The 22,865-nt window shown below is 41.1% G+C and overlaps 1 protein-coding gene, 1 non-coding gene and 1 pseudogene across 2 annotated transcripts; 2 read left to right on the top strand and 1 right to left on the bottom strand.

The window, feature by feature from the left end:
- The first annotated feature begins 7,951 nt into the window (after positions 1–7,951).
- On the top strand, positions 7,952–8,875 carry LOC106990706 (olfactory receptor 6T1-like; annotated as a pseudogene).
- A 9,804-nt stretch (positions 8,876–18,679) lies between these two features.
- LOC101121725 (olfactory receptor 4D5) lies at positions 18,680–19,624 on the bottom strand. Its single transcript, XM_012101810.3, has one exon. The coding sequence runs from the start codon at positions 19,622–19,624 to the stop codon at positions 18,680–18,682; it is 945 nt and encodes a 314-aa protein (XP_011957200.2).
- Positions 19,625–22,412: 2,788 nt separating this feature from the next.
- Positions 22,413–22,519, top strand: LOC114110185 (U6 spliceosomal RNA). Its single transcript, XR_003586513.1, has one exon. It is a non-coding gene; the product is annotated as a U6 spliceosomal RNA (small nuclear RNA).
- The last annotated feature ends 346 nt before the right edge of the window (positions 22,520–22,865 follow it).

The raw sequence follows: 22,865 nt of genomic DNA, 5'->3' as shown, positions 1-22,865 counted from the left end.
ATCAGTGGTCATCTCAGCAGAGAGAAAGCTGTCATTTCAGGGGATCCTTGGCTTCCACAGATGAGGTTTGGAAGATAAGTAACTGGACAGATAAAATTCAACACTCACCCTTCTGCACAGAGACTTCAGTGTTGGGGCTTGCTAACTCTGCTTTCTTATTCTCAAGTGGATCTGATGAATTTTAGAGATGAACATCCCAGAACAGAAATTCTTCTTCTTTGCTGTTTTTGTTTGTTTGTTTTGAGTGTGTTTTGGGCTGAGAGAGTCAGAGCACAGACCTCAGTACACCAGGCTCTAAGGTGACATGAGTTACAGGTCATGATTTCTGATGGTGGCTCTGCCAGAGTGTCCTCTCCAGACTAGGGGGTGGAAATAGCATCTGCTGGTGCCCAGGGAGCCACCTGCTAATATGACCCAGGGGTTATTGTGAATTGGGAAATCCTAGGGACTTGATTAAGAAGTTTTAGGTTTTCATTGTGTTTTCCCCAGAGATATGATTTGTAAGAAAGAGAAATTACCCACTCTGCATTTAAGCCAAGTTCTCTAGAATAACAGTGTGTATTGGAAGTAACCCATTTTGCATACATTTTGGTTTGTTGCCAAATGGAGCACATCCTCAAATGGAAAAGCAGTGACTTTTCCTGCATCCACAGCTCTTAAGAAACACTAGTCACTTATTTGTTTATTTGGTGTGTCTTCTCACAACACAAACACATACATTCATACATTCGCATGCATTTAAACCTAAGTTCCATAAGGGCAGAGATTTTGCCTGTTTTGTTCAGTACTGTTTTTGTAGCAATTTAGAGTAAAACCACATATATACAGTAGGTATTAAATAAATATTCATTTAATAAAAAATGAATGAATGAGAACCCCTTTTCCTCATTTCCCTAGGGACCAAGACTGGATACCACAACAGAAGTACTGCCCCATGGGCAAAGGCTTATATAGTATCAGTGATTTTCCTCGTAGGCCTAAGTGTGGGACTGGACAAACACCAGTAAGGTATGTGAAGGTCATCAGTAAACTTTTAGTGGCCATATATAAGCCTTGTAGATCAAAGTTACTGAACTCAGAGAAAATACAAGTTTCTGTCCTCCCTGAATGTCACACAGACGACTTCCACAGCTCTTACAGGGGCCCCAGTGCCTCTTCTTGGAAGTCTGCAGCATAGACTCAGATCAGAAAGCAAATTCGGATCAGTACAGGAAGCTTCCAAATGCTCAAATCAAGGTCAGCTCATTAGGGAGATCATTAGGAACCATTCAAAATCGTTTCTTATTTGACAGAGGTTTGAAATAATCAAAATGCTGACTCAGAAAGAGTAATAATGTGGGCACTGGCAGGACAGACTAGAGTAAGAAAGACTGGAGACAGGTCAGCGATAGGAGGCTGTTACAATTGTCAGTCGGTTCAGTTCAGTTGCTCAGTCAGTCGTGTTCGACTCTTTCCGACCCCATGAATCACAGCACATCCGGCCTCCCTGTCCATCACCAATTCCCGGAGTTTACTTAAACTCATGTCCATTGAGTTGGTGATGCCATCCAACTATCTCATCCTCTGTCATCCCCTTCTCCTCCTGCTTTCAATCTTTCCCAACATCAGGGTCTTTTCAAATGAGTCAGCTCTTCACATCAAGTGGCCAAAATATTGCAGTTTCAGCTCTAACATCAGTCCTTCCAAAGAACACCCAGGACTGATTGCCTTCAGAATGGACTGGGTGGATCTCCTTGCAGTCCAAGGGACTCTCAAGAGACTTCTCCAACACTGCAGTTCAAAAGCATCAATTCTTCAGTGTTCAGCTTTCTTTATAGTCTAAGTCTCACATCCATACATGACTACTGGAAAAACCATAGCCTTGACTATATTAACCTTTGTTGGCAAAGTAATCTCTCTGCTCTTTAATATGCTGTCTAGGTTGGTCATAACTTTTCTTCCAAAGAGTAAGTGTCTTTTTATTTCATGGCTGCAGTCACCATATGCAGTGATTTTGGAGACCCAAAAAATAAAGTCTGACACTGTTTCCACTGTTTCTCCATCTATTTTCCATGAAGTGATGGAACCAGATGCCATTATCTTAGTTTTCTGAATGTTGAGTTTTAACCCAACCTTTTCACTCTCCTCTTTCACTTTCATCAAGAGGCTCTTTAGTTCTTCTTCACTTTCTACCGTAAGGGTGGTGTCATCTGCATATCTGAGGTGATTGATATTTCTCCCGGCAATCTTGATTCCAGCTTGTGCTTCATCCAGCCCAGCGTTTCTCATGATGTACTCTGCATATAAGTTAAATAAGCATGGTGACAATATACAGCCTTGATGCACTCTTTTTCCTGTTTGGAACCAGTCTGTTGCTCCATGTCCAGTTCTAACTATTGTTTCCTGACCTGCATATAGATTTCTCAAGAGGCAGGTCCCATCTTTTTCAGATGGACTACATGTTCATGCAATTCTCTGGGCCAAAATACTGGAGTGGGTAGACTTTCCCTTCTACAGGGGAGCTTCCCAACCCAGGGATAGAACCCAAGGTCTCCCACATTGCAGGCGGATTCTTTACCAGCTGAGCCACCAGGGTACAACCAAGTAAAAGTGTACAATTGGGCAAATGCCTAACTAAAGCTAAAGGGCTTTGTTGGATGGCATCATCAACTCAATGGACATGAGTTTGAGCAAATTCTGAAAGATAGTTCAACACAGGGAAGCCTGGTGTGCTGCAGTCCATGGGGTGGTAAAAAGTCTGACATGACTTAGTGGCTGAACAACAAAGGCTAAAATTGAGAAGAAAGGTCAGAACATGAGAAGGTTTGAGGATTGTTTCCATAAAGATTAAAGCCATGGGGTTAGGTAAACTAAATAAGAAAAAGTAAAGAGAAAAAGAAGAAAATATTAAGAAGTGGCAAGAATACACAGAAGAACTATACACAAAAAATCTTCACTACCCAGATAGTCACGATGGTGTGATCACTCATCTAGAGCCAGACATCCTGGAATGTGAAGTCAAGTGGGCCTTAGAAAGGATCACTATGAACAAAGCTAGTGGAGGTGATGGAATTCTAGTGGAGCTATTTCAAATCCTGAAAGATGATGCTGTGAAAGTGCTGCACTCAATATGCCAGCAAATTTGGAAAACTCAGCAGTGGCCACAGGACTGGAAAAGGTCAGTTTTCATTCCAATCCCAAAGAAAGGCAATGCCAAAGAATGCTCAAACTACTGCACAATTGCACTCATCTCACATGCTAGTAAAGTAATGCTCAAAATTCTCCAAGCCATGCTTCAGCAATACTTGAACCGTGAACTTCCAGATGTTCAAGCTGGTTTTAGAAAAGGCAGAGGAACCAGAGATCAAATTGCCAACATCCACTGGATCATGGAAAAAGCAAGAGAGTTCTAGAAAAACATCTATTTCTGCTTTATTGACTATGCCAAAGCCTTTCACTGTGTGGATCACAATAAACTGTGGAAAATTCTGAGAGAGATGGGAATACAGACCACCTGACCTGCCTCTTGAGAAATCTATATGCAGGTCAGGAAGCAACAGTTAGAACTGGACATGGAACAACAGACTGGTTCCAAATAGGAAAAGGAGTCAAGGCTGTATATTGTCACCCTGCTTGTTTAACTTATATGCAGAGTACATCATGAGAAATGCTGGACTGGAAGAAACACAAGCTGGAATCAAGATTGCCGGGAGAAATATCAATCACCTCAGATATGCAGATGACACCACCCTTATGGCAGAAAGTGAAGAGGAACTGAAAAGCCTTTTGATGACAGTGAAAGAGGAGAGTGAAAAAGTTGGCTTAAAGCTCAACATTCAGAAAATGAAGATCATGGCATCCGATCCCATCACTTCATGGGAAATAGATGGGGAAACAGAGGAAATACTGTCAGACTTTATTTTTGGGGTCTCCAAAATTGCTGCATATGGTGACTGCAGCCATGAAATTAAAAGACGCTTACTCCTTGGAAGAAAAGTTATGACCAACCTAGATAGCATATTCAAAATCAGAGACATTACTTTGCCGACTAAGGTCCATCTAGTCAAGGCTGTGGTTTTTCCTGTGGTCATGTATGGATGTGAGAGTTGGACTGTGAAGAAGGCAGAGCACCAAAGAATTGGTGCTTTTGAACTGTGGTGTTGGAGAAGACTCTTGAGAGTCCCTTGGACTGCAAGGAGATCCAACCAGTCCGTTCTGAAGGAGATCAGCCCTGGGATTTCTTTGGAAGGAATGATGCTAAAGCTGAAACTCCAGTACTTTAGCCACCTCATGTGAAGAGTTGACTCATTGGAAAAGACTCTGATGCTGGGAGGGATTGAGGGCAGGAGAAGAAGGGGATGACAGAGGATGAGATGGCTGGATGGCATCACTGACTCGATGGACGTGAATCTGAGTGAATTCCGGGAGTTGATGATGGACAGGGAGGCCTGGCGTGCTGCAATTCATGGGGTCGCAAAGAGTCGGACACAACAGAACAACTGAACTGAACTGAACTGAACTGAACTGAAAGAGGAAAAGAGCAGAGGGTAGAATACTTGAGAAATTCCCCAAATTGTGAGTATTATACTTAGGATAATCTGTTAAACCCGATCATCACTAAAATGAGACCCGATCATCACTAAAATGAATCCCAATCATTTTTCTCAGACCCTTCACAATTACTACGGTACCAAAAATTCCTCAAGCCAAAGTTGAACTCTGTCCCACAAGGTAGGCATTCCTTGACCTCAGCAATGATAAAGAACTTGGAACTTTATTAAAATGTGTTTTCTATGAAAAGTTTAAAAATCTTATTTAGGCAATACAATAGACAGAAATACTTCCTCTAATTTTATAGTATATCAAATCACATTGCAAGAAGAATTATATGCCAGGGTTCTAAACTAGAGTCGAAAAATCATTCTTTCATCTTTGCCACTGTAAGTATAAGCAAACACGCAATTAATATAGAGCAATTCTGAGATTATCCTTACACAGCAAAATTCTCATTCCCTTCCTTTCTTCTCTCTCCATAACCATCAGGTTAGCATAATTCAGGTGTAACTCTCACAAGTTCACCCTCTCACTGAGATATATTCCAAGGAAAGATGCATCAGGACTTCTCACAAAGATGCTAGAAGACAAAAAAAAATTCCCCAAAATAGTAGCCTAGATGTTTGGATAAACTATAGTGTTACTACAAGCAGAAGAAAAACTCTGAAAATAGTGGAAATATTCATAAAAATTATACATTCAGTTTTATTTATTCTTGACTCGTTTTTAAGTATCTCAACCCCAATATGTTCTAACTTGTCAAAGTCAGTGGTAATAAAAAATTTATACTATACCATAAAGATGCATAAAACATAAAGATGTATTTTAACTAAATGGATTTTTAATTGGCAGGATTATGTGACACTAAGCTAACAAGCCACAATCACCCAGAAATATTAACTAATATATTTTCAAAATTAAATGTATAACTGAGGTTATATTATAATTTTTAAGCAAAATAAAGCAAGTTATCAGATACTAATTTTATACAGATGACTGCTACTAATTTTTTTTAAATATCACAACTCTGTCATTGACATTGATTCAGTCAAAATACTGACTGTTTCTACCATTGCCACAGGGCTTCTTCATGTTCCCTTCAACATCCACTTTTTCTCTCATCAGTTGCTCAGTCGTGTCTGGCTCTTTGCGACCCCACGGACTGCAGCACACCAGCCCTCCCTGTCCATCACCAAATCCCGAAGTTTACTCAAACTCATGCCCATTGAGTCAATGATGCCATCCAACCATCACGCCCACTTTCTTCCTATCCTATTCTTCTCTAAACCTTTGGCAATCATGACCAACCAGGTTCTCCATTTCTACAAATTTATCATTTCAAGATTTATGTTGTATTAATTAATAGAAACATACACAGTATAACATTGTCTCTTCTATTTTTTGGCTGAGGTTTTCTTTTATAAAAATTTGTTTCACATGCTTGTAACTGCTCAGTGAAGAATTTCTACAATGGCTGCTTTGAAATCTTTGTCAAATAATTCTAACATCTCTGTCATGTAACATGTATTTCTTGTCCTTTTTGCACTGAATTTGAGATCTTCTTTATTCTTCATGAAAAAAAAACATTTTTTTCTGAAACCCGGGCACTTTGCAAATTATATTATGAGACTTTAGATTTTATTTAAACCTTTTGCTTAGCTACTTTTCTTTGATATTGCTGTGCCTGGAGGAACAAGTCCACTCACTGCTGACTGAGGGTTGTTATTTTGCTTCCCCTCATGGTCTCATCTGACAGGCAAGGGTGTGTGGATTAGTCACTCAGTGTCCAACTCTTTGCAACCCCATGGACTGTAGCCTGCCAGGCTCCACTGTCCATGGGATTATCCAGGAAAGAGTGGGGGCTTTGATTCCTTTATTCAGGGTATCTCCCCTACCCAGGGGTTGAACCTGGGTCTCCTGAATTACAGGCAAATGCTTTACCATCTGAGCCAACAGGCAATAGGATGTCAGTCATTGCAAGCAGACAGTGATAACAGGCTTGATTCCCCTTAAGTCCTCCTCTGACATGACCTCATGGAGGACAAGGACTCCCTCATTACTGATGGGTATTGATGGAAGATCAGGCTCCCTCAGTGGCCTCCGCTCACACCACGTAGGGAGCTCTTGTCACCCAGCAAGAATCAAAGCCCTGACTCTACATAGCATTCTCTGATTCTACCACCAGAGAAAGTATTGGGGCAATCATTACATCCTGTGAGGGAGGGAGTCTACGGATTCTTATTTGAACTTTGCTGTCATGGAGGGGGAGCCTCAGGTTTTCCCTGGGGTTGGTCTATGGTATGGTGGTTATTGTACTAAAATTTTCTCTTACTTGGCTGCGCCCTTCCTGGTCCTTGGGCTAAAAAATGTACACTTGTTTTTTCAGCTTTATTGAAGCATGCACAAGTGCATGCTCAGTCACTCAGTCACGTCCGACTCTTTGCAACCCCGTGGCCTGTTGTCCACCAGGCTCCTCTGTCCATGGAATTCTCCAGGCAAGAATACTGGATTGGGTTGCCATTTCCTTCTCTGGGGGATCTTCCTGACCCAGGGATTGAACCCACATCTCTTAGATCTCCTGCACTGACAGACGGATTCTTTACCACTGAGCCAACTTTTTTTGTTGTTGTTGTTGATTTTTTTTTTAACCAAGCCTTCCCTGTTTAGGTTAGGAAGAGGGATTATTTCTAACCTAAAGAGGGAAGTCTTGGTTTAAAAAAAAAAAAAAACACCTTATGATAGGATAGGGGCTCTGAACAGTCCAATCCAATGTGGCTCTCTGGCTGATTAAGAAAAATAAAATCTGTAAAGACACTGAAAACCCAAACTCTTATTCTATTATTTTTATATTAAGCCAGGACACAGAAGGACTTCAAACACTAAAAGAAGAGTTCTTAATACCAAAAAGATTTTCTTCGAGGTGCATTTATTCTGTAAGGTGTTCTGTAACCCCTCTACTCTTCTTGATTCCCCTGAATCCACAGTACTCTTGTAGTCCCCGGCCTCAGTGAAATAGGTCCAGTAGTATGTGTACTGGAGCCAGAGACTTGGCATGAAATCGTGCCTCTGACTCTGAGTGATCATAAAAGAGTTCCTTAAACGTCAGTCATCCTTTCCTTATCTGCAAGATAAGCACAGCACTACCTGTCTTTAAGGGCAGATGAGAGAGGAGATACTGGCTGTAAAATTTCCTGATAAGTAATTAGTGCTCAATATCATCTGTGTTATTACTGGTATTCTGACTGCTATCACAATCTGTTTCTCTTTTTGTAAGTAACCCACAGGCAGAAATACAGATTTAGTGTCAGAATGTAAGAAATTGCTAAGCATGAGATATTATGTCATTGATTGATTGAAGGATTGGTAGCTGTGGACCAGTTATGAATTTCTGTTCCATTTACCCTGTGGATGACTGGAAATGAGCCCTAAAAACTGGATTCAGGTAATAGGGTTTGTCCCCCTGGGTTTCCCCAGAAGCAATATTCTGCAGTTCCTGTTTTCCTAAGGCCGCTGGTGGTCTGCACTGTAACTACCAGAGGCAACCTACTCATCACTGGATTCAGCTGGATGGACCAATGCCTGCACACACAGGCATCCTTCTTCCTATGGAACCTGTCCTTCCCGGAGCTGCTGCTCATGTCTGTTGTGGTTCCCAAGATGCTTGTCATCCTCCCAGGGGACCACTCCATCTCAGTCACCAGCTGCATCATCCAGTCCTACCCCTACTTCCTCCTAGGCACCACCAACTTCTTCATCTCAGCTGTCGTGTCTCTGGATCGTTTCCTGGCAATCTGTAGACCCATTCTGCTATGAGACCCTGATGGGTGGTCATGTCTGTTCCCAACTTGAGCTGGCCTCCTGGCTAGCTGGGTTTCTCTGTGTCCTCTGCCACTCCATCTTCATGGTCAGCCTACCACTCTGTGACCCCAGTGGTATTGTCCACTTCTCTTGTGACAGTTGGCCCTTCCTGAGGCTCTCTTGTGGAGACACTTGCCTACTGGAGCTGCTGGCTTTCGTGCTATCCACATCAGTGTTGCTGGGCTCGCTGGCGCTGACCTCAGTTTCCTATACCTGCATTCTTTCCACTGTTCTCAGGGTCCCCACAACTGCTGAGTGAAAGAAAGTGTTCTTCATTTGTGCTTCACACCTTACAGTGGTGATCATCTCTTATAGCAGCTCCATTTTTCTCGACATCCATCTGCCAGAGACTCAGTCCATGCTGTTCAACAAAGGGGCCTCGGTCCTGAATTATATCATCATGCCCCTCCTGAAACTGTTCATCTTCAGTCTCTGCAATGAGAAGGTGAGATGAGCCCTGAGAGATGGCCTCAGGTGGAACTGACCCATGGCTGCGAGACACCATGAGGGTCACGTGTAAAAGGAGATATTCCTACTACAGTGGGCAAATATTTGAAGTTCAGGTCACACAGGCAATACCTTGTATGTTTCTCAGATAATGAAATACGTCTTCATAAATATGCAATGTGGAGATTAGCCTTCGCTTTCCTCCTTTGAATCTTCCTTATGCCTCCACCTTCACACAGAGAAAGCTGATCCATTTGGTCAAGTTTCAAACTTCTGGTGATGACATGTTTCTTTTGAGGTGCTTAAACATGTAGCCTCCATTCACGGAGGCTGCTCCTCTTTTCCTCACATGTGTGTGCTTAAGCACACCTATTACTGCTTCAAGATCGTAAGTCATAAAGCCAAACGGAAATGCTAAAATATGGAGATTCAGATTTGCAGCTTAGAGGGGAGTAAAGACCCTCTGAGGCCTTGCATCTAGGCTGGATATGACAAATAAGATTACCCAGGATCCCTGTATCGGAAAATCAAATTCTAGCTGTGGTAACAAATATTTATTAGCTGTTTGATTCTCCTGTGTTATACTCTTTATGTGACTAGCAGCTCCTGAAATAATCTCACATAAGAAAAATGCTGAGACCAAAAAACTATTTATTGTTGTTCAGTCACTCAGTCATGTCTGACTCTTTCCGACCCCATGGACTGCAGCACACCAGGCTTCCCTGTCCTTCACCATATCCCAGAGCTTGCTCAAACTCATGTCCATCGAGTTGGTGATGCCATCCAACTATCTCATCCTCTGCCATCCCCTTTTCATCCTGCCTTCAATCTTTCCCATCATCAGGGTCTTTTCCAGTGACTCAGCTCTTCTTATCAGGTGGCCAAAGGACTGGAACTTCAGCTTCAGCATCAGTACTTCCAGTGAATATTCAGGGTTGACTTCTTTTGGATTGACTGGCTTGATCTCCTTGCTCTCCAGGAGACTTTCAAGAAATATTTAGCTATTTTTAATTCCCAAGTCAAAGTCTACCTAATAGACTCCAAATATGGGGATAACCATTTATTTAAGAAATACTATTAAATAATATGTTTTAGGCACTGAACTAGGTAGGGATAGGACTAGGGTGAGCCAAGGGAGATGTCTAGGGCACACATTTTAAAGAGACACTTGCCCACATGACTGGGCAAGTCTAGGGTCAGGCTGTGCACAAAGCTGAGACTAAACGACTCCTCACTGCTGCACCAGAGCCACCTCTGCTGCTGCTCCCTGATCTAGGCTCTGCACTAAGCCTTGGGGGATACTGTAGAAAACAAGGAAGACATAGCTTCACTTTGATGGAATTATAGTATCATCGGGATGATTGACAAAAAAAAAAAATCTTAAATGCATAAGTCAACATGTAGTTGTAAGTTGTGAGGAATGTTTTTGAGAAAAAGGCTGAGTTTTGTAAGAGAGTAATAAGGACAAATAATTTGGATTAAAGATCAAAGAACAGCACATTTCTGAGGAAGTGATCTTTAAACTGAGGCCTGAGATTGAGAAGGGGTTAACCAGGAAAAATTAATGGAGGAGCATTCAGAGAAAGTGAGCAGTATTTGCAAAGAAAGAAGTGGCTAAGAGAAACAAATGCTGTAAAGAAGTGGAACTGGGGAGGTGGGTTAAGGTCAGTGCAGACAAGATCTTATCAATACAATTTATAGGCATCTTTCTTTCTTTCTTTTTAAAGGACATGTAAAGCCTTTGAAGAGTTTTAAACAAGGGACTGCTCACATCATATTTTAATATAAATTTATTTATTTTAATTGGAGGTTAATTACTTTATAATATTGTATTGGTTTTGCCACACATCAACATGAATCCACCACAGGTATACACATGTTCCCCATCCTGAACCCCTCTCCCTCCTCCCTCCCCATACCATCCCTCTGGGTCATCTCAGTGCACCAGCCCCAAGCATCCAGTATAATGCATTGAACTTGGACTGGCGATTTGTTTCATATATGATATTATACATGTTTCAATGCCATTCTCCCAAATCATCCCACCCTCGCCCTCTCCCACAGAGTCCAAAAGACTATTCTATACACCTGTGTCTCTTTTGCTGTCTCGCATCGACTTCACTTTCACTTTTCACTTTCCTGCATTGGAGAAGGAAATGGCAACCCACTCCAGTGTTCTTGCCTGGAGAATCCCAGGGACAGAGGAGCCTGGTGGGCTGCCGTCTATGAGGTCGCACAGGATCGCACATGACTGTAGTGACTTAGCAGCAGTAGCAGCATACAGGGTTATCATTACCATCTTTCTAAATTGCATATATATGTGTTAGTATACTGTATTGGTGTTTTTCTTTCTGGCTTACTTCACTCTGTATAATCGGCTCCAGTTTCATCCACCTCATTAGAACTGATTCAAATGGATTCTTTTTCACGGCTGAGTAATACTCCACTGTGTATATGTACCATAGCTTCCTTATCCATTCATCTGCTGATGGACATCTAGGTTGCTTCCATGTCCTGGCTATTATAAACAGTGCTACGATGAACATTGGGGTACACATATCTCTTTCAATTCTGGTTTCCTTGGTGTGTATGCCCAGCTGTGGGATTGCTGGGTCATAAGGCAGTTCTATTTCCAGTTTGTTAAGGAATCTCCACACTGTTCTCCATAGTGGCTGTACTAGTTTGCATTCCCACCAACAGTGTAAGAGGGTTCCCTTTCTCCACACCCTCTCCAGCATTTTTTAAAAGATCAATCTGCATTGTGGGAACCATTGATTAGAGGGAGGCATATGTGGATTTTCAAGAATTAACTAGGTAACAACAACAGATGGGCTAGTTAAGACTTTTGACAATGGAGGTTGAGAGAAATTAACAGTACACATGTAATTTAGAAGAAAATTGATAAATACACTTCCTGCCCACAGATCTTGCAGTGTATAGTAGAACCAGGGTAGTAAAAAGAAACCACAGTGGTTATAAGCATTACAATGTGAAAGCCAAGGGTTCTATGGGAAAAAGAAGAGAAGGGCACTTAACGCAGAGGGAAAGGGACAGTGAACACTTCCTGAGGTGTTATCTCACCTTAGATCACAGAGAAGTATGCCAGGTTAAGAGGGGTGTTGGGTGGTCCCTATAACACTTCTGCAGGTACAGAGTCCCAGAGGTGCTCCAAGCATATTCAGGAAAATGAAAAATATGCAACATGATAGACCTGGGGCAAAGAGAAGGAAGACCTGAGAATGGAAAGATAAGTAGGAGCCAATCAATGCAGCTCTGTTCTTACTATTTTTAAGAAGTGCCATTTGGAGGGGGAAGGGGGGAAAGTATAGAACCAGAAAGGAGATCAGTATTCCTGTTGTTCCAACTTACTTGCCCAGTGCACTTGACAAATGATTTTCTCATTTTCCTTATTTTCCTCATGTGTAAAATAAAATAACTGAATCAGATGGTTTTTACAATTTGGAGGAATCATGCATCTGTTTGAGAATCTCTTTTTAAATCTATATATATTTGACTAAGGAGGCAAGAGTATACGATGGAGTAAAGACAATCTCTTTAACAAGTGGTGCTGGGAAAACTGGTCAACCACTTGTAAAAGAATGAAACTAGATCACTTTCTAACACCGCACACAAAAATAAACTCAAAATGGATTAAAGATCTAAATGTAAGATCAGAAACTATAAAACTCCTAGAGGAGAACATAGGCAAAACACTCTCCAACAGAAATCACAGCAGGATCCTCTATGATCTACCCCCCAGAATTCTGGAAATAAAAGCAAAAATAAACAAATGGGATCTAATTAAAATTAAAAGCTTCTGCACAACAAAGGAAAATATAAGCAAGGTGAAAAGACAGCCTTCTGAATGGGAGAAAATAATAGCAAATGAAGCAACTGACAAACAACTAATCTCAAAAATATACAAGCAACTTCTGCAGCTCAATTCCAGAAAAATAAACGACCCAATCAAAAAATGGGCCAAAGAACTAAATAGACATTGCTCCAAAGAAGACATACGGATGGCTAACAAACACATGAAAAGATGCTCAACATCACTCATTATCAGAGAAATGCAAATCAAAACCACAATGATGTACCACTCCACACCAGTCAGAATGTCTGCAATCCAAAAGTCTGCAAGCAATAAATGCTGGAGAGGGTGTGGAGAAAAGGGAACCCTCTTACACTGTTGGTGGGAATGCAAACTAGTACAGCCACTATGGAGAACAGTGTGGAGATTCCTTAAAAAATTGCAAATAGAACTGCCTTATGACCCAGCAATCCCACTTCTGGGCATACACACCAAGGAAACCAGAATTGAAAGAGACACATGTACCCCAATGTTCATCACAGCACTGTTTATAATAGCCAGGACATGGAAACAACCTAGATGTCCATCAGCAGATGAATGGATAAGAAAGCTGTGGTACATATACACAGTGGAGTATTACTCAGCCATGAAAAAGAATCCATTTGAATCAGTTCTAATGAGGTGGATGAAACTGGAGCTGATTATACAGAGTGAAGTAAGCCAGAAAGAAAAACACCAATACAGTATACTAACACATATATATGCAGTTTAGAAAGATGGCAATAATGACCCTGTAGGCGAGACAGCAAAAGAGACACAGATGTGTAGAGTGGACATTTGGACTCTGAGGGAGAGGGAGAGGGTGGGATGATTTGGGAGAATGGCATTGAAACACGCATACTACCATGTAAGAAACGAATCGCCACTCTATGTCCAATGCAGGGTACAGGATTCTTGGGGCTGGTACACAGGGATGACCCAGAGAGATATTATGGGGAGGGAGGTGGGGGGGGGTTCATGTTTGGGAACGCATGTACAGCCATGGTGGATTCATGTCAATGTATGGCAAAACCAATACAGTATTGTAAAGTAAAATTAAGTAAAAATAAAATTTAAAAATAAATAAATAAATAAATCTATATGCCCTCTTCACTCCAAATAATTTATACAGACATAAAACCTAGTATATAGTTTTAGATTGTTTATGGAGCACTTAAGCCCATCTCTGGAACCATAAATTAGATAATTTTTAATATCTTTTCAGCTCTAGCAATCTATGACTCTGTATGACTCTGAAAGAACCTCAATTACATCTAGGTCTATTCAAAACACACTTTTACTAACACATTATGATTACAAGTATCATTGTTAGCATCATATTTTGGTGATAATATTGATAGATAAAAATACATGATAGATAAATAGAAAGAAATAGATGAGAGACAAATTGATGCAGTGCCTGACACTACGTATAAATATGTGTAAGTAGACATTGTGGGAAGACTCCTGCATATTACAGGAAAGACCAGAAATATTATCCTTGTCTCAGGCAACTCATCTGAAAAACCAGCAGGCACTCTGGACATGGCAGGTGCTTAAGTTGCCTATGCTGAATGGCATAGACATTTAGTCTGTTTCAAGAACAACTCACTGTTCTAAGTTCCAAATACTATCACTACCCTTTGGGCAACTTCAGCCATAACAATCTATTATGGGAGCAAGGGTTATTAAGGATTTTTGTAGGAACAGTAAGAGGAGGGTGTCAACATGTTGCTTATTGCTTTACCAGTTGTGCTATACTAATTATTTCAGCTAACCCTAGAAAATACATCCCCCAACACTCCCCTCCTAAAGAAAGAAATGATAGACATACCACATCTGTCAAGTATCTTCAAAACACTATTTTTATTATTAAAATCTCTTTAGTTTTCTCAGCCTCCTAAATTTAAGTGCAAGTCATTGTGTGCTAAATCACTTCAGTCATGTTTGACTCTTTGCATCCCTATGGACTGTAGCCCGCCAATCTCCTCTGGCCAGGGAAGAATATTAGAGTGGGGTGCCATGCCCTCCTACAGGGGATCTGCCTAACCCAGGGATCAAACCCAGGTCATTTATGTCTCCTGTATTTGTAGGCGGGTTCCTTACCACTGGCACTACCAGGGAAGCCAATGCAAGTAAATCCTACCTGAACTCTTAGCATATGCCGATAAACATGCTAACACTGAGTAAGTCATTTGCTTCCCATATTATCTCTGTACTCTTCCAGAACTTCTGCCATTCTACTTACAAAAAGAAGAACCCGTCAGTAGTACAAAGGGAAAATAGTCTATGAACAATAAGCTGAAGCATTTAGATTCCCTCCTTAAATCATGGTTTCATTAATCTTTCTAATCCAAAGGCTTCCCAACAAGACTCATAGATAGATACACAGAGAAAACACAGAAACAAAGAAGACACCTATTAGGTTTGATTCTTTTGATTTTTTATCAAGATAATAGTCATGAAACTTGAGTTTGGCAGAGTGAAAAGGATTTTCTGTTTTTCTTTAATGTCTCTTTGACACACTGGGATCCAGGCCTGATTACTTACCAGAACATAGAGTTTCACCTATAAGGTCCTGGTCAGAAAGAGAAAGAGCAAAATACTGACAGGAAACAAAAGAATACATAGGTAGAGGGGACAGAGGGTCAGAGGGGTGTCTCCGTATTCCATCACTGCATTGCCTCTGAGAACAGACTAAAGGGAATGCTGAGGGCAGAAGCCCTCTTCCTGCTCACGTATAGGGCATTGAATGAGTTGGTCCCACAGGCTGTCCACAAACCAACCTGGTATGTGGTCACATTAAAGTCATCTGAGAGAACCAGGGTAGTAAGGCAAAGGATGGGCTGGCAATATAGCTTTTAAAGCACCCTCAATTTCCTTGTGATAATGGGTGGACCCCAAGAGCCCATATTCTGCTGAGGAGGGATTCAGTTGGGGTCTGAGCTGACAGCAAGTGAATGTGTCCTGGGTTCACAGTGGCCAGGGGTCACACTATTAAGCTCTGTGGGGTGAAAAACTTGGCCTAGGAATGGGTGGGAAAAGAGCAACAGACTCAATGGGATCTATGACCCAAACCAGAGATTAGGTGAGACTCATCACCCAGCCTGACCAAACAGAGAAACCAAATGTCAGCCTGTTAGTCACAGACTTCAGCATCGGGGTCAGCAGAACATTCAGACATGGAGTTACTCTGGTGTCCAGTCATAAAACCAGAAAGCAGTCCAGGTTCAGCCACTCTGTAGCAGAGGACACTGTGTGCACGCAAGGCCTGTCTCACTTCATCACCATGGGATCAGGTAAACTGCACTCCTCCTTTGTGCACTTTGATATCACTTTACAAAATGAAAGGGCTTCCCGGTGGCTAAGTGGTAAAGAATCCACCTGCCAATGCAAGAGACGGGATGGATCCCTGGCCTGGGAAACTCCCACAGTGGTGGAGTAACTAAACCCATGCACCACAGCTACTGAGCTTGTGCTCTGGAGCCTGAGCACTGCAGCTGCTAAAGCCTGCATGCCCTGCAGCCCGTGCTCTGCAGTAAGAGAAGCCACTGCCACGGGAAGCCTGCTCACCACAACTAGAGAATAGTCCCCAGCCGCCACAAGCAGAGAAAAGACCAAGCAGCAGTGAAGAACAAGCACAGCCATGAATAAATAATTTTCTTTTAAAGGGACAAAATTGGAAAGAAGGAGAGGCCACAAAAATTCTAAAGGACTGAGTTATTTTCTGGAAAAAAAAATAAATAAATAAGACCACTTCTTTTATGGAACTATTTGACTTTATACATAAAACTAAGTGTACTAAACTGGCCTAAATTTTAGCTATTTTTCCCTACTATTGGCTAGAGGACACTTTTAGGAAAATTACATTGATTGTTGAGAAGCTACAATCTATTTGCACATATAACTTGTATAATTAAAGTTTGCTACAAGTTCAGAATATAATAAAAAGATAATTAGATTTTGCTACTAAGTTAACAAGCATTGAAAGAGGACTCTGGCTTAACATCTGATTCTGAAATTCTCTTTCCGTTAAAATACACGCTCTATAAACAGTTTGTTTGCTCAACATAGTTTGTTTGACAACATAGTTGTCACGTCTTCTCTTACAATATCCCAACTTCCTCTTTTCTAATCCTTTGCCTTTCCCCTTTCAAGTCTGACCCATGATCTAGGCCCTGTTTGCCTATTATTGTGGAGGGGAACTATACTTAGAGTAATTTACTTACTAACAATTTAATCAACTTACTTAGTAAGTTAATCTGTCAGTTAATTTAATTAATTTACTTACTAAGCAATGGATAATGACTTACTGCTAAGATCACAGACACATGTCATCCTCATCTCATCCCACCTCCATGGAGGGTATCACCGATGGATTAAATACATTCAAGAAGTTAAAGAAGCATTGCTTTGCTTTGTTTTTGAATTGATCCTTATATATGGATGTGAGTTTAAAAATGCACAGGTCTCTGACATAGATGAGAAGCTAACTGATTACCTTGGTGACAAGAAATGCAGGAACCTGGATCAAGGAGATAGGGTACTGGGGGAAAACAGAGGTGATGAAGAAGAAGGCCATAATAATTTCTCCACACCTTCTTAATTTGAAGTAGAGCTAGTAGGGGTGCTTATGTATTATTTTATACCACTCTTTATTTAGCAACCAGAGGATGATCTCTCTTCCCAATTTATATCCTAATTTGATGTTCTTTCCTGGGTTTCAGATGTTTTTGCTCAGTCGTGTCCAACTCTGCGACCCCATGGACTGTAGCCCACCAGGTTCCTCTGTCCATGGAATTCTCCAGGCAAGAATACTAGAGTGGTTGCCATTCATATGCTCTCATATCTGAGAGTCTTAGATATTATCAAGAACTTGGGCTCAAAAGTTAACTAAATGGAAAAATTTCAGAAACAAGCTCTGAGGCTTTAAGTAAATTATTTTATGTCTTTAACCTGCAACTGATTCACTTTGGAAATGCAGAGGGTACCAACTTCATAAGAATGTTGAGTGAATGAAAGTAAACAATAAAACTAAATCACTTGGTGTAATGCCTGGCACGCAGTAAGCTCTTAACAAATACTACTTAATGATGGAGAAGACGATGACTTTAAGAAACTGTGAGGAAGAAAGAACTTTGCCCAAGATGATTCCTTTTCTCTTCATCAACATTAAATTCAATCAGCCTCCTGAAATCATGATTTGACTTCTGACATTTATTTTAACCTACAGATCCCTCCAGTCTGCTGGAATTTTAGAATACTTTTGAGCTCCTCAAATGTATTTTGTGTCCAAGAAGCAAAATCAGAAAAGAAAATACAGATGCACCACCTCCATGCATACTGCAGTTTGAATGTTCTCAGTAGGGCCAACATCGTAAGGGAAAGTGTCATCAGAGCTAACCATCATTTCTGAATAACTCTGGAGGCTTTTTCTCTAGGGGAAACTTGGGAGAAGTTCTCAATTCCACTTTCTTTTTTTTAATTTTTATTTATTTGTTTGTTTGTTTGTTTCTGGCTGTGCTGGGTCTTCGTTGCCACACAGGCTTTTCTCTAGCTGTGGAGAGTGGGGGTTATTCTCTCGTTGCGGAGAATGGGCTTCTGTTTGCAGTGGCTTCTCTTGTCGACACTTGGGCTTCCATAGTTGTGGCACGCGTGCTGAGTAGTTGTAGCTCCGAGGCTCTGGAGCACAGGCTCAGGAACTGTGGTACATGGGCTTGGTTGCTCCGTAGCATGCACGATCTTCGCAGATCAGGGATCTAACCCATGTCTCCTGCATTGGCAGGCAGATTCTTTACCACCAAGGAAGTCCTCGATTCCATTTTCTAGCTTTGTTAAAAGTTCAGATCAGCAGAACTTAGCTGAAGTTAAAGCAGTAAAGAAGCAGCAGACGTACTTGTAGCTCTGGCTACTTTGTGGGTCTTCTGAGGCAGGTTGCTACACTGAAGCATAGCTCAGATTCTCAGCTCCCTGCTTCTGCTCATCTGGAGGTCAGTGCTCCAGGGGACCCAGAAGGTCCTTTTGCCTCCTCCACAGCTTCTTCGTGGCCATGACCACTTCTTTGTTTCTCGGGGTATAGATGGCAGGATTCAGCATGGGAGTGACCATTGTGTGCAGCACAGAGACCACCTTGTCCATGGGGAATGTCCGAAATGGCCGTGCATAGATATAGACACAAGGCACAAAGATTAAGGTGACCACGGCAATATGGGAGGCACAGGTGGACAGGGCTTTGCCACGGCCCTCCCGTGAGCGGCTTCGGAGCATGACTAGCAGCGCTGTGTAGGATCCCAGGAGCACCAGAAAACACATCAGGGTTACCAGACCATTGTTAGACACCGTCAGAAGCTCTAAAACAAAGGTGTCTGTGCAGGCCAACTTGATCAGCTGAGGCACATCACAGTAAAAGTTGTCCAGGTTGTCAGGCCCACAGAATGGCAGCTGGACAGTCAGTCCAACCTGTGCAATGGAGTGGATGAAGCCCCCCACCCAGGAGGCCGCCACAAGGAGCCCACACACTGTCCGATTCATGATAAGCATATAGCGCAGGGGCTGGGAAATGGCAACATAGCGGTCATACGCCATGACCGTCAGCAGGAAGATCTTGATGCCTCCAATGAAGTGGAAGAAGAAGAGCTGAGTCAGGCAGCCACCAAAGGAAATGACAGGCTTCCGCGAGAGCAAGTCAGCCAGCATCCTTGGTGCTGTGATGGATGAGTAGCAAAAGTCCAGGAAAGAAAGATTGCCTAAGAGAAAGTACATGGTTGTGTGCAGGCGTGGGTCAGAGGTCACTACGGCCACAATCAGGAGATTTCCAGTCACAGTCATAAGATACACAACTGAGAAGATGATAAAGAAGAAAAGCCGGAGCTCCCATACCTGAGAGAGCCCCAGGAGGACAAAACCTGTCACCTGGGAATGGTTCGCTGCGGTCATCTGCTTGGTGTGGCCTGGCAAGTGAGCCTGCGGAGGAAAACGGGCATATTCACTGTGGGCTCCACAAGTTTCTCTGGGACAATATCTTCTGGCTTCCCTGGGGAATAGTTTTCACCTGTCACTTAGTACAAGAAGAAGGTTGTAAGTGGTTCTACGGGACACCCAGCATTTGAACAGCATGTACTGGTACAATCAAACACCAAGACCATAAAACACAGCATAGCACTGATGGTATTTATAGTTCATGAGGATCACAAATCATCAGTCCTCAAAAATTAAAAACTGGTACTGGAGGCAATATTGCCAAACTGGGAGTGAGTTTTTATTCTTTCAGTAACTAACTGTGTAAATAATAACAATCTTCAGAAATTCTCTAAACCTCACTTCCCACATCTATGATATAAAGTACCCATAATGTCTGCAAAATATTCTATAGTTTATAATTATATGTGGCATTTATGTAAGACACCTGATAAATTCCCATGGCAGGTATTTAGAGTTTCCATGGTGTGACAGATTGCTCATTTATATCCCCAGACAAAAAAAAAAAAAAAAGTGCAAGTTCCCATCACATTCCTGGAAAAATATTCAGTTTCCTTTTGAGTTAGCTCTAACTTGGATATATATTTCCTGCTTTAGGAGTTTCATCCTAGAAGGATGTTAAATCATGGGCAAGGGACAAAATAGAAAACACTGTTCCTCAGACTCACAGACTTAAGAGAACGAACTTAAGCGTACTAGAGGGGAAGGATGGGGAAAGGGAGAGTTAAGGAGCTTGTAATGGACATGTACACACTGCTATGTTTAAATGTACACACAATAGTGTCCTACTGTACAGCACACAGAGCTCTGCTCAGTGTTATGTGGCAACCTGGATGGGAGGGCAGTTTGGGGGAGACTGGATACATGCATATGTCCAGCTGAACCCCTTTGCTTTTCACTTGAAACTATCACAACATTGTTAATTGACATACTGTATATACAAAATTAAAAGTTAAAAAAAAATACTGTTCCTGCACATTATAAAGATAATGACCTACTGCTTTTCTCACATCTGATTAGAAAACACATGGAAGAAAAGCTTTCTATCATGTGTCTCTGGGAAACCCAGAGAAATGATAGTCCCCTGGGGAAAGGAAAAGAAGGGTGACTAGAACAGAGTGTGATTATCAATATTAATCTCAGGGTACTTATCTAAAGTGTAATTTCTTATACACATGAAAAGTTTCAAGAGAAGATCACAAATACTGATTTAAGTTTTAAAATCACTATCAAAATACAAAGCTGCCTCAACATTTGAAAACCTTGGAAATAAAAGAGATGTTTCATATATTTAAGCATTTTAAAAGATACTAAGAAAGCTAGCTATTTACAAGACACCTGGAATGCATCTCTTCACATCCCATAACAGAATGGTCACTTATCAATTCAAGTTTAACTTAACTAGTTTTGCACTAGTACATGTGATCTTGGGAAAGTTACTTAACCTTTCTCAACTTTAATTTTCCTGCCAGTAAAATGAAAATGATGACAATATACCCAGTTTGCCTCACTGAGATATTTTAAGCATAATATGTAAATTAATATACAGGTATGATTTTTTTCCCCAGCCTTTGTATGGTTTTAAGCAGATTCTGTTGCTGATGGGCCTAAGATAGGAAAGAGTTTACTCTCATTTGTCATACCTGAAACATTTCTAAATGGGAAATTCACTGTAATATATCTCGTATCTAGCACTGTAAATGTAAATTTTAGATTTTTAACTGACATAGTGGATTGTTCTTCAGCATACATTTTTAGGTATTTTTAGGTATAATTCTAGGCAAACATGCAATGCAGGGAAACTGGGTTCCATTCCTGGGTCAGGAAGATCCCCTGTAGAAGGAAATGGCCACCTGTTCCAGTCTTCTTGCCTGGGAAATCCCCTGGACAGAGGAGAGTGGCAGGCTACAGTCTATGGGGTCACAAGAGTCAGACACAACCAAGCAACTAAACCACCAAACCATCACTAGGCATACATTTGTGAATTTTCCATTCATTCCAATCAGTGATCATTTGTTCTCAGAATATTTTATGTAAGCAAAGAGTACTAGCAACTACAAAAATAGTGAAGAAGTAATATGTAATATCTCTACTTTCTTGTATCTTATTTTAGATGGAAAGATAAGAAAATCATTTCGTAAATTAAGAACAAAATAAAAATTTTAAATAAGCTTAAAATATGATACATGTCTCTAAAATGTTATAGATACAGTGCTATTGGGAGGCGAAAAAATACGTTCTCCTTGAAGGAATGAGCAACTGTGAGACCTCAAGGAGAGAAGGCTATTTCATTCATTTTAGGATCTCTACTTCCAGATACCTATGATGCTCAATAGCCATAACTTTCGCCAACACTATAAAAACCAGCTTGGAAAGAGAGGAAAGCGTGTTCCCCACATCACCAGTAGACCTTGGATTTTGGACTCATAAACTGTGATCTCCTGGTTAAAGAATCTGAATTATTCTGAACCTAGTCTGTATGGGGTGGGCAATGGTGCCTACATCGCAGTTTTCAATACTGCAAAAAAGGACAGCAACACTTCCCCTGTAGGGTTGATTTAAGCATTAAATTAGACAATGTATAGAAAGCTTTAAGCCTAATGCCTAGAAGAACACTAGATAACAATATATTGAATGTAAATAAATAGTAGCTGTATCTGGAAATTTAGAAAGTATTCTTAGCTCAGAAACAGGGAGGGAGAGAAATGATGCATTTCTGTGGGAAGAAACATTAAGAAAATACAGAGTGCTTGCTTTGGCAGCACATATACTAAAATTGCAATGATACAGAGAAGATTTGCATGGCCCCTGTGCAAGGATGACATGCAAATTCGTGAAGCATTCCATATTCTTATAGAATACATTTTGTATAATGACTGTGTAACTGTTTTTGTTTAGCTTTTTTATATTTTTGTAAGAAGCTAATTAGAGAAATAATTTTGGAAAATCTACTCTAGGACTTCCCCTGTGGTCCAGCAGCTGAGACTCCTTGCATCCAATGCAGGGGACCCCTGATCAGGGAAGTAGATCCCGCTTGCCACAACTAAGGGTTCCCATGCTGCAACTAAGACCCGGTGCAGCCAAAATAGATAAATATTTTTAAAACAAAAATCTAGTCTAAAGATTTATATGTTGTCAAATATAAAGATGGTAAATGGAAAACCACAAAAAAAAAAAAAAGAATGTCACAGAGATGTGA

The sequence above is a fragment of the Ovis aries genome, chromosome 21 (genome assembly GCF_016772045.2).
Source record: "Ovis aries strain OAR_USU_Benz2616 breed Rambouillet chromosome 21, ARS-UI_Ramb_v3.0, whole genome shotgun sequence".
Taxonomy (NCBI): Eukaryota; Metazoa; Chordata; class Mammalia; order Artiodactyla; family Bovidae; genus Ovis; species Ovis aries.
The sequence above is the reverse complement of the archived record's forward strand: the minus strand, read 5'-3'. Positions and strand labels throughout refer to the sequence as shown.